Below are 15,362 nucleotides of genomic sequence, written 5' to 3'. Positions count from 1 at the left end.
GTTACAACAAATTTTATAATTTGGTTTAATGCAACTAGACTGGACTTTCATCAAAACTATTGAAAACAGAACATAGGGGCTGTAGTTAAAACAATTTTTCCAGCCTGAGAAAAGACCTAACCATATTGAAATAGATTGTTTCATATTGGCTTGTACGTTGCCATTGTTTTACGCCCGAAGACTCAGTGTCTTACTAATTACGTTGAAGCTTGACAGCTTGGTTGTTCTTTATGTGGAGCAGCAAAATGTTATTGATTTACAACCCAAGGCTAATTTGAATAGGAGCCAAGCATCAAAACTCAAAATATCTGTTAACCATTCTGAGAAGAGAGAGGCCTGAGCCAGGAATATATATGTACAAGAGAGAATCCACGTCACCTTTATATTATTAATTAAAGGATAATATATCTGTACATTCCTAGCAAGTCATTCCAAGTAAACTGCTGACTTTATATTTATTAATAGATAACTAGCAGTCCCTGGCCAGACAAACTTGTTCAATTTGGAACAGTGGTGCAGTTAGACTATTGTCTCCATCCATCACGTCCAAGTGCAACTCTTGACGGCTACTGCTAGGATACATCTTTATGGTCCCTCCAGGTTTCCACTCTGCTTTTAAAAGGCCAAAAGCATGTGTACTCTCTTCCTTGGGCACGTACTGTTTATATGCCATATAAAGTCCATACTTCGTGTTGCTTTCGCTTGCCTCGGGACAATGGGGACTCCTTTATATTACAGTGCCATCTTTAATTCTGGAGTTCTTCAATATTACAGTAATGCCTGAACGGATGTAATATCCTTCTGATGGTCTCTCTGCTTCTTCCACATTCTGCATGCCAATAGAAACAAATTTAGTCGAAGGAATATAATATCATAAAATTGAATCCAATGGCTTCTCTGACAATGAGCTACATTCCCTTTTCAAAACAGGCAGCCTTACCAGCTATCAAAAGGTGTGGGTTGCTACCTCCGACACAAATAGACAAACAGTTATAAGGTGCCGGGTAAGGAAAAAGGGTATTTTATGATGTTTCATATGTTGTTATGATAGTATAAATTACATTATTCCCGTGTACTTTAATTTAATTTGGACATTTATTTTATGTTAACTTAACGTGGCATATCATTCCTGGTCCGAAGTGACATTCCCATAGTTTGTAGGGGTGAAGTCACCACAAAAACCGGACAACCTTTCCACACATCATTGAGATATCCAGAAATACATGCATAAGCAGAATTGTGTGTGCTCAAGAATGTGTCTCTGAGAATGCAAAACCCGGGGGTGTTAGTTGAAGATCACATCGCCAAAGATAAGGATCTACGAGAGGCGGTTAGTCCATGCTGCGAAACACACAGGGAGCGTTGGCTTATCCAATGTCCAACAATCTCCCCCCAACGTGAACCGGGTGTGTATCGAACTCGTGACCTATGCTCTGATACCAATTGTTGGTAATCACGATTGCCATTAGACCAAAACCCACAGGGGTTTGTCAACAATCGCATCACTAAAGATAAGAATCCACGAGAGGCAGAGGTTAGTCCATGTCACAAAACACACAGGGAGCGTTGGTTTATCCAATGTCCAACAGAGAGAAGTGAGAGAGAGTAGGCAACATACATCCGTGTTCACAATCACAACATTCTTTCCAATTCTTGCATTTTTGTCAATAATACAATTCCTGCAAAAGAAAAATAAAACATTAGAGATGTCTAGGTCTCCGACAAAATATTAAATGATCAAAAGCATTTTAACACTGGTTAGAGTGAAGTATGCCACCTTATTTTTGTATTCTCCCCAACACCAATAGGCACTTTCCCTTCAGCTAAGAGGGACGCAATTTCAGCTTCAGTTTCATAATTGTCAGCTCCCATCATCATTGTTTCCTGAATGACAAATAGTAAACTCTCATATTTGAAGAAAATTTCTTGCCCCCCAAGAGGTAAAATCTTTGACAGTGTATCCAAAACCCACTTTGCTTTATGCTAAATTATAAATTACCTTCAACTCAACACCATATTCCAACCGTGAACGAATTCCTACAACGGAATGCTCTACACTGCATTCTCTGAGAAAACATCCATGTGAAATTATTGAATCCAATACCTGAGGCAATTAGTTTTGAAAAATCTAGATCAGCTCAGGTTTATTAGCTTTAATACGATGCTGGCAATCAAGGGAGAGAGCACATGCCACAAACTGAAATCATCATAAGCACAAAAATACTAATGCGAATAATGGCCTTGCTTACCCGACATCTTTCTATTTTCGTTGGTGGAAGAAAACAAGGCTCAGTAAAGATAGGCTTCATGGGATCATAAAATAAGAACTTTGGAGGCTGCACATAGAAAAGGAGATTAGAAAAGTTTCAGTCGTGTCTAGACTCATCATAGGGTAAAATAAACTGTCTCATCTGCAAGGCTGATCAAGATAAGATGAGTATACAATCACATATTACATGTACCCTTGGCTTTTAGACTAGCAATTTAATTTTTTCTATATTCTTGTCACTGTTCAAAAGAGGGCCTGTGATGTTAGTTTTCATGCACAAGCTAACATAACAACATAAGAAATTGTAAAATAGAGGTAAACCTGAGCTGCAAGAGCTAAATTTGCATCAAAGAAGGACTTGATTGTTCCTATGTCCTCCCAATAATCATTAAAAAGATATGCCTGCCAATGTATGAACATGACTCATTAGATTCCACTTGAGCTCAGGAAATAATCATGAATGTTGGAGGAAGTTTCCAAGTTCAATCCAACAAACAGATGGTACTGAAACTAGAAATATAGAAAATGACAGCTTGGGCTGAACTGCTCTATGAAGAAACACTGCTTTAAAACACACAAGTTGTCATAACTTGTGAAATGCATGCATATATTTCCAAAGCCTATCTCAACTTTACATACCTGTATCCCACAGGCTATTAAAACTTAAAAGATTGCATGGTCATACTTCCGAGCATTTTTCAATTTTACATACCTGTACATTGAATTCCTTTGTAGATGCAGGAATAATTTCCGAGCCAAAATCATTTGCAGTTGGGTATCTCCACCTAAAATAGATCATACAAGAGATGAGCGAATCTAACCTTCCATGACGCAATCAACATCTAGCTAACAATCCAAAGGAGTTGAGCAAAGCAATCATATTCAAGTGAGCTGCGTAACATCTCATAGTATAACAAAGAGGTTAAGGGCAGTGAAAACTTTGGAGAGAACAAAAAATCAATACCTGAGAAGTTTAAGAAGAATGTCTGCCCTGAAGACATAAATTCCCATTGAAGCAATGTAAGGTGTCTTTTTAGCCTCTTGGGGTGACAGGCCAAGGATTGTTGTGTCCACTTCCTATATTACAATATTTAGCCCACTAGTATTAATGAATGAAATACACTACATTAGAATAAATGACGTAAACCACTTCAATGTCCATGAAAAGCAAATCATTTATAACATTACAAGTGAACAGTAAAAATTACAATCTTCCTTGCCTAAACTTGATTCTGAAAATAGAAGTAGATCATAATGCAATCCATATCATAATGTAATCCATCTCTACACTTGCATATATTATAATAATAAGAGAAGACTGCTATATTACCATTGCTTTCAAATCTGCTCCCTTGGGCTTTTCACTAAAATAGAGCACTCGGCCTCTATCATCAATTTTCATCAATCCATAATCAGATGCACGGCTGCAAAAACATCTACATGTAAGTTGTAATACATTGTAATTAGGTAGAACTCATCTGCTACAGCCCTAGGTGCTAACCACATCATTTCTGTTATAGTGGTAATGATGAAGTCTTGAATATTTTCATTATAGGAAGTGGAATACAATTCTATTAAATTTCAATTCATTAAGGATAATTCTTAAGGATGTGAAAGATATTTCAGAAATTCTCTAGGATGCGAAATGAATGATCATGTTGCTGGCTTCATAACACACATGATTCTAAGAAGAGATTCCAAGTTAGAGCCGTCCATTATAGAAGTTGTTAACAAGCCTTTTAAATCAATGACATCAGATCATTAACAAGCCATTTAAGTGAATGGCATCAGATCAGCATAGGCACCAAGGCTTGCAGTAATGAAAACAATGAGAGTCAAATGGATAAAAATATTATTTGGCCTAAGAGATTGTGTTCACAAATAAACAGTTAATGCTTTTACAACACTTGCATGGGTTCCCACATTGTTTGCCAAAAGAAAATGGACGATAGGGTTAAACACCATGGCATCTATGTCTGTATGAGAAACTACGAGAGGTTTGATTAAACATGTTCATAATCAGCATTAAAGTCTAAACTTTCTTGGCCTAAAATGTGTACCTATTTCCAATTCATGAACCTGTATGCATGGTTACCTTCTTTTTCATTTCTATGTTGCATATTGATCTTCCCTACTTTCCAAATGAGCATGAATTATGGTCAGAAGGAAAAAAAGGGAGTTATGGTGGCAGACCATGGCATGTCAATATCTTGATAACCATCCTATATATTTCAAAGAGAAATTGACCAGGTCAATTTTCTCACTCAGACTCCTCTCTAGAAAGTATATTTGAAGAGCCAAAAAATGGAATCTCATGTTAAATTTTATATGATAATTAATGATTTGGTGATCAAGCAATGATTTATTGGTTAGAGAAATATTGCCTCGTAAACTTTTGATAGCCTTCTCCCCCATAGAAAACCCAACATATCCTTTCTACCCCTTTTGCAGTCCATCTATTTATCGCATTTCTGATTTCTCCATTGTGAAACTTCAATCTTACTACTACTCAAGGTATTAGCTTCTAAGGTTTGAACATAGAAGCAAATAGCAAACCAAGGAAAGAAACTAATTGTATTAGAATGATCTTTGGAAAGTTTAGACATCCTCATTCTATTATATGTTGCTAGCTTTTATCAATATGATCACACCAAACTGTAGATGTATCACAGAGCAGCCACAGCATCTGTTAGATATTGCATCATTACATGGAATCTACACTATTTGAAGAATCTTCTACAATCTCCTCTTGTTCCAAATATATGACACTTAATGTCCTAGACTCTAGCAATACAGAACTGTCTGGAATGACTATAGCGAAAACTTCCTGTGCTATTGGGTAACTGCCTACTAGTGGCTGTTCTAAATGTCCAAGTATTTATACTCCATGTAACCTTCTAAGAGTTCAAAAAGTGTATATATAGCCATAGTTTTTATCTAATAATTGGCCAAAATCCCACATTCCTAGCTTAAAAAGTAGGCAGCTTCTAATATCTGTTTGAATATGTAAGATATAATTCCTTCATTGGTTTTAAGTGGGAATACTTACCAGAAAATGTTGGTCATTTTATTGTGATTTCTCACATCTGGTATTAACTATTGTAGCTAATCCATTACACTAATAATCTTCAAGAAGAACAGTTTGCTTGTACACTGCACTCCATCTAGCTATCTACAATGTACATGAGAATGTAGCTCTATAGCTTTGACAAACTTTTATGACACAATTAATAAACATCAACTATTGATGAGCATGGTAGATGATTATGGAAGACAGATCAAACAGTTTAGTATATCTTTCTTTTCTGAGCCCACTGCTTCAGTACATTATTGGGTAAATTTATATAAGCATCACCAGTGGACTACACAGTTATGCATGTACCCATTCAAGTATCTAATGATAAATAGACAGATACACAGCATAACACCTGGCAGCACGTTAATGCGCTTACAACTCCAAAGATTTTCCTTCAATACAATATTCCCTTTCAGATTTTCAGATAGCAGAGTAATTCGCCACATACAACTCTAATACACCAAGCTCCTGATGGCAAAGACTCATACCTGTCATCCATTGGTACACAGGAGATTGTGATATCAGCCCCAGTATCAATGTGCTTCTGCATGAAGAAGAAATGTTTAGGAAACCAGTTAATTCCTGAAATCAACTTAGGGCATTTTTCATTACCCAGAAAACAGCCAAGGGGACTCATTCAGGTCATTCTGTAAAACAACAGAATTTTTTAATTTTTTATAAAATATAACTGAATGAAGAGATGGACTATTGAACAGACAATATAGTCATAGAAATCAATAATATACAAACCTGTATAAAGTCCATGTAATCCATACGATAGAGATGGTCACCAGACAATATCACGAAGTGCTCTATACGTTTGTTCTTTGCATAATCCTACAGGAGTTGGCAAACATAAGGAAGGTATCCAAACCACTTGAAAATTGAATGGGCATCCCATGAGTAGTGTACCTTGTCAAATTCTCAAATAATGTTTCCTTACCTCAAAAAGCCAAGTGAATTGTCGCACTGCGTCTGCAGTGCCTTGAAACCACTTCTTTCCATGTTCACCAGGTGTCTGAGTAGCTGCTAGAGGCTGTTTTGCAAAAGGCATAAAGCACACAATAGAGGCTGTCAAAGTACTGAGGTAGAGCTTTCTAATAGGATTGCAAGCACATAGAATTCACTTTGATAGAATAATTATATACATATCATCATACAACCTTGCAATACATTCTGCTTATCACATCCAAAGTTTGCAGACATGGAAAAAATGGATTTGTATCATAAAGTGTGAAAAAATATTGTACAAGCTATTGAAAACTGATATTTATACCTCGACAAAGCCATCCCCAAAGTTTACACCATTCCCAAAACTGTACGTCTGGGCAAGGTGGCGATTAAGTGATTGAGAGTTAAACTGCGTCAAGATAAAAATCTTGTTGATACCACTGTTAATGCAATTGCTCATTGGCACATCAATTAGCCTGTAACATCCCCCAATTGGTACCTACAAGATAGAATAAATCTTATCACAGATATCATCACAAGCAGTAGATATTGGTAAACTTCACTTGGACAAGAATGGCTTTTAAAGTGTGTTTGCGGCAAGATGCATGAGCAGCTAAAATCAGATCAGTTAACTCATGTACTTCGTCCTGTTATCAGATCTGTTACTTGACTCATGTACATCATCCTGTTTAGAACGTTAACATTTTTGTCGTTAAAATTTATTATTAAAAAATTAGGAAAGAAACTTTACATTCTGCTTTCCCAAGTTGTTACTAGGCCATAATAATGGGATTTTAGATGGAAATACTATGATCCAGTTGGCCTCAAGATTCAAAATAGTGACCCATAAACATGTTTTGACTTACAGATGAACAATACATGACATAATATTGAAGTCAACTAATTAAGAAGGAAAAAAATCTGATACTAAGGAGTAATATAAATGAACATGTGTACTAGTATTTTAAATTTTTGTATGCACGGTACAGGGATTCCTATATAAAAGATTCACAGGGAATGGTAGTGGTAATGCATTGCCTAAAAACAGAATTATCCAATGCATCATAATTCCTGCCTTTATAAATACTTAATATTATTAAAAAAATATTACAGGGTATGGAAAAGAATGTAACTATCCCTCCTATATTATTAAGACAAAGAGACTTTTGTGGAAGGCTTTTCTTTTGAAGCAATAAAACAGCCTCGTAGAATTCTATCTGAACCTTCATACAGTAAAGAATATTTCATTGATAGGAAGAGAAATGCAGAACCTTTCAACATACTTCAAGATCACATGCTGTAAATTCAAGAAAGAGGCAACTACATACAGGTAAACTCTAGAAGAAAACCTTGACAGATATATAACATTGACAGGGTCTATAAAGGTATCTGTGCCTCTTTTGAGGAACAGGGTCGGACCAGGCAGATAGATAGGCCTCAGAGATCTCTGGTGATACCTCAGATTACACAATTCCTAGCAGGATATTTCGATGGGGCTGCACAGTTGGAGGGTTGTGGTTGCGGTGCTCAAATAGATGTTTCAACATCTCTGAGATATAAGTTCTACTTGTGTGGTGGCGAAGGCACAAATTCTAGAGCTGAAGTATTAGCATTATGGGTTTTCTATACTGTGCTCGATGGGTTGACATAGATTCTATCCACATCTTCGGAGACTCAAGGGTGGTTATTGAATGAATAAACGGAAAAGCTACATTTGCTCCCCCTTATTTGCAAAACTGGATGCACAGGATTCTGGTGCTAATGAATGCTTTCCTGAGGATTTCCTTTAATCACATATATCGGGAACATAACTATTCTGCAGATCTACTCTCCAAAAAAGGTATCAGGGTGCAGCCTGGGAGCATTCATTATGAGGCATTTCGTATGGGTACACGATGCCAGGTTGGCAAGCTGCCCATGGAATGATCACTGGCATGAATTTGAAAACAGGACCTTCCGGCTTTGTGTGCCTATCTTCGGATGGCTGATGGAGGTAACACTGGTTTTATTTTTTCATATTTTGTGATGGCTGCACAGGATACTTTGTTTTATCTATTAAACATAGATGACTGTAGAATAGCTCTGTTTTTGTGGAATACCTGCATATGCGTTAGTATGTTAGATATTTTTGAATGGCTGTACTCATGCACAGATTGCTGGATTGGGCACATTTGGACTTGCTGCATTTCTGAACAATGTAATGGTTTTTTTATATCTAATAGAAAATCCATAGATTTTTCTTTCCAACAAAAAAAAACACTCTAGAAGAAAAACTTGTGTGTTCCAATTCCTTGTTATGCCTTGAAATTCTATATACCTTCAGCTTTCGAGAAATTAGTTGCTTCTCAACATGATTGTTGGGATTAAAATTAGCAACATCCTGCCCTGAGATGAATGGTGATAATGCAGGGTATCAAGAAAATATATTCTGTATTTACAATTTTATTTTGTACACAAGGTGTTCATGTTGCCATTTTATACCAGTATGCATAATCATGAGTTTCTATCAATATCGTGTAGTCGCTACACATTATCCCAAACAATCATCAAGATCTATGCCTAGTTAATTATTGTTTTTCTTAATATCCAGTCTATACAAGCCAATTTGAATATCTTTAAAATTCCTGGCATTCATGAGACTGTATGGTAGAGCAAGTAGCCTCCTAATCTCTATTTCGTATTTTTGTGATCAAGCCCTGAGATGAATGGTGATAATGCAGGGGAATCAAGAAAATATATTCTGTATTTACAATTTTATTTTGTACACAAGGTGTTCATGTTGCCATTTTATACCAGTATGCATAATCATGAGTTTCTATCAATATCGTGTAATCGCTACACATTATCCCAAACAATCACCAAGTTCTATGCCTAGTTAATTATTGGTTTTCTTAATATCCAGCCTATTCAAGCCAATTTGAATATCTTTAAAATTACTGGCATTCATGAGACTGTATGGTAGACCAAGTAGCCTCCTAATCTCTATTTCGTATTTTTGTGATCAAATAACAGTTAACTAGTCCATTGTCTCATCCTCGATGCTGTACATACAGGGGACTGTCAGCATCTTCGAAATCACCAGCTAGTCTATATAATAATTAATTGTTATAATAAGCTAGGTACCCTCTTGTATCTCAAATCTATACCTTAGAATTTTGAATGAAATCGCAAAAGGGTTCACAAGAGTTAACTGGTACCTTAATTAATGAACTACGTAATCAACTGCCACTGGTGTTGAACTTTGACTTAAAAGATTTTTTCTCTGGCTAGGGGCAAGATGACAACAGTTATAGTCTTATAGATTAATTGCTCATTCAAGAGAAACAACTTAAGCACCTAAATGTTTACAGTGGATTCAATCATTTTCTGTATTTGTGATGCCTAAAATGTCGATACAAATTGTGCGTCGTCTCTAAAAGATTTTCCTGTTGTCATCACATTTTTATCAAACCAAAAAGTCATTAACCCTTGCAATCTCACTACCTCAACTCTTATAACTTCTCATGGCATTTGGAAAAGTCACTAACAATGAATTAATAATAATACAGTTAACGGGGAGTAGCTTTACTGGTTGTGAGAAAAGTTGTTACCCTCTTTACGCAGGTTCAAATTCCATTTTGTGACATGTTTTCTCTTAGAGAGTTGATTGTTGATAAGCTATTTATGATCTAGTCATGGCTTATTGACCTGCGCTCATTTGTTGATGAGCTATTAATGATCAGATCATTCATGAGTTGACCTGGCCTTGTTCCCTGAAGAATCTAGGGTTTAGCTTGGAAAAAAAAGGTTGGCAAGAAGCTTGTTTGATTATAGACTTAAACTGCATACACTGTTAACATAAGTGCAATTCAGGTTAGCCTTTTGATGTTCATTTTCTTTTCTCATTTGAGCCAAAAAACACAAAGGGATTTCAACAATGCTTTTGTTTGCATTTCTATATTTACAAGAAAATCTGAAAGCTAGCAAAAAATTATATTAGTGAAAAAATCATATGCAAATGCAATAATGCTTACTGCTGGCTTTGCTCTTCTCTGTGTGAGAGGAAAAAGGCGTGTCCCAGCTCCCCCACCTAGTATGATTGAACAAACTGTTTTGGGATCCGCATGGGTCTTTTCAAACCTTGGCATCTGGAGAGTCTGCAATCAAACACGAGATTTCCCATTGGATCACTTTTCAATACAAAATCCCTATAATACATAAGAAACAAAGATAGATTTTGAACTCACACCGAAGACAATTTACACTTCAAAGAGGAGGAAAATAAAGAGAAGCAGGTACCTAATTCTAGTAACATACAAATAAATTCTAGTAACATGCCTAAGCCAACAAGAATGGATAACTGAAATAAAAGCCGAAGTTCAATAGGAATGGAGAAAGAAGCTATAAGGGCATTTGGAGCAATCATACTTTCTGGAGATTTATTGATGTCTTTTAATTCAAACCCTATAAAATCAGTTAGCGAAGTGTCCAACTTCCATGGATGACCAATCAGAGCTCAGTAGTCCACATCTTGCACAAAAATTTGACACAGTATAGGTTAAACTTTAAAAACTAGCCAGCTATTACAAACTGATCAATACGAAATGGAAGCTACTTGAGTTTTGTGAGATTACGCCACTGTTTCAGCCAAATATAAGAGGGCTTCTCATATTGGTAAACATTGGAGAACAAACTTGATTTTACTTGGCAGTGAATCTGTCAATCTTAGAGACGAATCAAATCCCGCAAAAAGAAGTGACCAGTTTTTTTTAATTTCTCTGAAATTGATCAAATACAAGTGTCGCCTTAGGCTTAGTCCTGAAAATTCCTCCACTTGGAATGATCCCTAATGGATCACAAAAGAGGGAAAAATAATGCCACGTTTGCAGCGCCACATGAGCGTAACTACCTCTCCAACAGACCTGCTGTTGGAGAACAGTTTTGGGAGCGGAGGAAGTGCACACAAAGAAAAAGGAAGAGTGACAGAGGGTTCACGTTTCCATAGCCAACCCATGCTGAGATGAAAGGAAATAAACAGAGAATGAGTTCCCAGGATCGCTGAAGGAGATTCAAGCTTGTCTGTACGCAGTGACAACAGCCAGATTTACTGTAAAACTGAGATAGGCAGCTCTGTAACAATTACTCTTTTTTCTAATAAATGGATTTCCGTTGGCGATAGAGTTTTTATACCCCAGAGTGTTTTGTCCACATAAACGTTTGTGTTTGTCTGTATGTCTAGATCCACTCTATTTCCTTGCACTGTAATTTTTATTTGAGACTTTACGTATTAATGTATCGCTGTTAGAAGCTCCATATGGTTGTTCTTTGTTTTTACCTTTACTGTGTTTGTTTTTTTCCTCTGTTAGACCTGCTCAGTGGCATAGCAGGCACTGCCAAAAACAGAGAAAGTTCGGAGATTCAATCTCAGAAAATTCAAACACTATAGTTTCAAATTTTCAGAATCCACATACTATAATGAAAAGCCCCAACTTTTAGTACCAAAGGAGGGATGTGAATACAGACTCCAGAGAAACCTGTGCCAAATACAATTCTCAATACCCCTAATCTCCTTGACTGGGGCAGTTAAGATGCAATTGAACCCAACTCAATTGAATCTGTATGTCCTCGACAACACACTTGCACAGAGGCTCAGAGTGGACACATTAATTTAATTTAAATATCAACGCATTGTCCCTAAAAATTGCCCAGAGTAGAGTATGTCATCGGAGTGCTCAGTGCACTTTTGACCTTTTAAATGGCCCAGAGTAGAGTACGTAATAGTAGTGATCAGTGCATTCCTGACCAAGGAAAGCAGGAGAAAAGTAGATCAGGAAGCGTTTTAACTCGAGCAGTCATTATCAGAAACAGCTAGAATCAATGTCAATTCGGTACAGGATATTTAATGTCTAAAAATATTGATGATAAAATGAGTATTGATCTATGATAAAGACAGATTGCTGAGTCTACAATGCCTGATCGATCTCCTAATGTAATCTGATCCCAGAGATCTATTGCAACAAGGCGGCTAAGAAGAAGCTTCACTTCCTGGAGTTTTGTCACCTCGTCTTCAAAGTGCTAAGTTCTTGGAACTTTCGAACAGTTGCATTTAATCCCCAATTCTTAGTGACTTGCGCGGCTAAACTGAGTATCCTATGTATTAATAAAACGAGCGAACTTTATTATCTAGGAATTACTCTCATCTAAGCCCTTCAAAGGAAAAAAAGACATCGAGCGTTAGCGCCAAGAAATGAGGAAACAGAAACACAAAATTCAATAACTTAGGGAAGATACAGAAACCCATTGACTACAAGGCAGCTAGAACACTTCAGCTCTGGTCTAGCTTTACACCCAAATAAGTTCGCAACAGCTAACCCAAGTTCGGTTAGAATCCTTACTTAGGCTTAGGCTTTATCTGAGAATCTTTGAGGCTACGGGTTCTGTAAGTTTCGAATCCAGTTCCAGCCAAAATTGAGTGGTTTCCCGAAAAAAACAAAAAAACAGCTCGAAGAATCCCCAAACTTTCTTTTAACATAGCCCAAAAGGAAATTCAACTACTCAGACAGACGGCCTATTATCATCAACGCACTTAAGCTTCATAACGCATCATAATAACATTATGGAAATAGAAAGAATTACTGAGCTCCATTGATAACAGACAGGGCAGCTGCCCAGATTTCATTACATAATTTTGGGAAATGAGAAAGGAGATTTTATGGTTGTAGAAAATAATCCAGAACATCATAATATTATGGTTGTAGAAAATAATCCAACACATCATAATATTAGGCTGAAAATAATCCAGGACATCATAATATTAGGCTAGGCTATTTCACTGTGGTTTTACACAAATGTGACACAGAGATACAGGCAGACAAGGGGAGAATAAGAGGGAAAATCAAATAAACAAGCGTAGTCATCTCACAACTTATTAACATATAACACTGTGATTCCAACATATAAGCTCATATACACATTATCCTAACATTTATATTGAAAAAGGTAAAAGTTAAACGACCAAACTTATTCACCTCACAACCAATCAATTAACCATGCAAGCACAGTCACCAATACCTACCTCTTACAGTTGCAGAGGGAAGACTAAAGTAAACAATCATACAACCAATCAACCATCATATTACTTGATTATGTAATTTTTTATCCACTTATAGGGAAAGTCAATTAAGCAAACATATTCACCCCACGATCCGATCAAGTAATCATTGGCCATTAAAAAATACCAAATAAAGAATCATACTCATCCCAAGTAAAGAATGAACCAGAAATAAAGAATGAATAAGAAATATCAAGTAAGGGATCATACTCATATCACAACCCATCAACATTATGTTCACACAACGAATCAGCCATCGACCATTATGTTAGAGAGCACAATTAAAAATTACAAAGTAAAGAATCATCCCACAACCCATAACATTATGCTCCCACAACTAATCAACATTATCATACTCATTCCACAAGCAATCAGCATTATGCTCACACAACCAATCAGCCATTGACCATTATGTTAGAGAGCACAACTAAAAAATACAGAGTAAAGAATCATACTCATCCCACAACCCATCAACATTCAACATTATGCTAGAGTACAGAGTTTGGGAAGACTCACCAAGCAGGCAGCATGCTCACCTGGTAAGCATAACAGTTAGGAGCCCTAAGCAAGCAATCATACTCATCGTAATCAACAATTATGTTAAAGAACACCGTTAAAATTATCAGACGCTAAAATGCAGGGCTACTGAAAGTACTAGGCGCCTCATACACTAAAATTTCCTGTGGAAAAAAGCAACACTCTCAAAAATCCAGTTGGAAATAACCACCAGGAGCGAATTTTTTACCAGGATTTCTTTGGACACATCAGTCAACAAGGAGACCACTGCTCCGTTCTTTCTTTTTTTCTCCGGTCCCTTCCTACGGTCCCCAGCAAATTTATCTCCGAGAATTTCCGTCTTCAGAGAAAACGAAACTCTATCCCCAAAAATGGCAGACGGCGCGATCGTGATCGAAGCTGCTCCTCCTCCTCCGGCTCGCCGATCAGCCTGAGAATTCACAGAGAGCCCCGGAATCGAGCCAGCCATATGCAGAGTCCCTGCCATGGAATTCGAACGCGGTCCCCTTTTCGCTATGAAAGGACCCAGGCAGGCGAATTCAATAAGGCACTTACAATCAAAAATCAATGGCAAGGAATCAGCAGAGCACCAGATTCTAGACAAGATATAATGCAGAGAGCAAGAAAAGAATAAGAGAATCTGGCAAAATGCAAAACAACACAATCCCCATGCGGGTTTGCTCTGCTCTGCTCTGCTCTGCTCACACAATAATTATAGACTCCCGAAACACTAGTATCTGATCATGTGACGCCCTTCTTCTCCTTCACCTCCCTCTGTCGTCGTCATCGGAAGTGACTGTCACGAGAAGCCCTGGCAACTCCACCCCTTCAGATCGCCACAACCGTTGGCACATTCCACGCCCCCACCGCCATTGAATATTCCCATTATTATAATAAAGAGCTACATGGAGAAAAGTAAATGTATTGAACGCTTCGCCGCCGGTATTTCCTTGTCGCCATCTGCATAAGCAAACAAATACTTCCAACATACTTTTTCTCTCTCCCGCAACGCTCCATGTTACTCTACTCTCTGCACTCACTGCCTACCGTCCCTTCACTGCTACTGTAACTGCAAATGCACCGACACTTGCCACTACCGGGTTATCCATTTCAATTTGCTCACTCCAATTTGGATAATTTCTTCTTTCTTTTTCCGACTCGGTACAAGACTTCAGACTTCATCGCTGTTTTGCAGAGAGAGGAAGAGGACAGTCCGCATTGAAGGTTCTTGAACATATAGACTTTTGCCCTCCGGGTTATATCACGAGAAAGTTCCACCAAGAAAATCGGCAATGAGCGCAGTACCTACAATTTGTCAGTCAAGAGATGCAGCGTTTTCTCTTTCGTGCTTTACCTTTAGAGCTACCGATCACGGCCCCATCCATGACAGTGTGATTCTCCTATATCGGTTTTTGACTTACCAAAATTGACAGTTGTACGAGTTTTCTGGATTTCTTCCT

At 37.4% G+C, this 15,362-nt stretch overlaps 1 protein-coding gene across 1 annotated transcript; it reads right to left on the bottom strand.

The window, feature by feature from the left end:
• Positions 1-415: 415 nt before the first annotated feature.
• Positions 416-14,766, bottom strand: LOC149248303 (glucose-1-phosphate adenylyltransferase large subunit 1-like). Its single transcript, XM_089458391.1, has 15 exons — positions 14,132-14,766; positions 10,310-10,432; positions 6,622-6,795; positions 6,289-6,381; positions 6,096-6,182; positions 5,834-5,889; positions 3,600-3,693; positions 3,234-3,346; positions 2,982-3,054; positions 2,591-2,671; positions 2,250-2,336; positions 2,000-2,104; positions 1,778-1,884; positions 1,619-1,679; positions 416-829 (listed from the first exon to the last, which is right to left on the bottom strand). Exons 1-15 carry the CDS (start codon positions 14,387-14,389, stop codon positions 728-730), a joined length of 1,614 nt encoding a protein of 537 aa, XP_089314517.1. The 5' UTR covers positions 14,390-14,766; the 3' UTR covers positions 416-727.
• Between the last annotated feature and the right edge of the window lie 596 nt (positions 14,767-15,362).

The sequence above is a fragment of the Pinus tabuliformis genome, chromosome 7 (genome assembly GCF_031772625.1).
Source record: "Pinus tabuliformis cultivar Carrire ecotype Pingquan chromosome 7, CPIR1, whole genome shotgun sequence".
In the NCBI taxonomy this organism is placed as follows: Eukaryota; Viridiplantae; Streptophyta; class Pinopsida; order Pinales; family Pinaceae; genus Pinus; species Pinus tabuliformis.
This window is presented reverse-complemented; position numbering and strand designations above follow the sequence as displayed.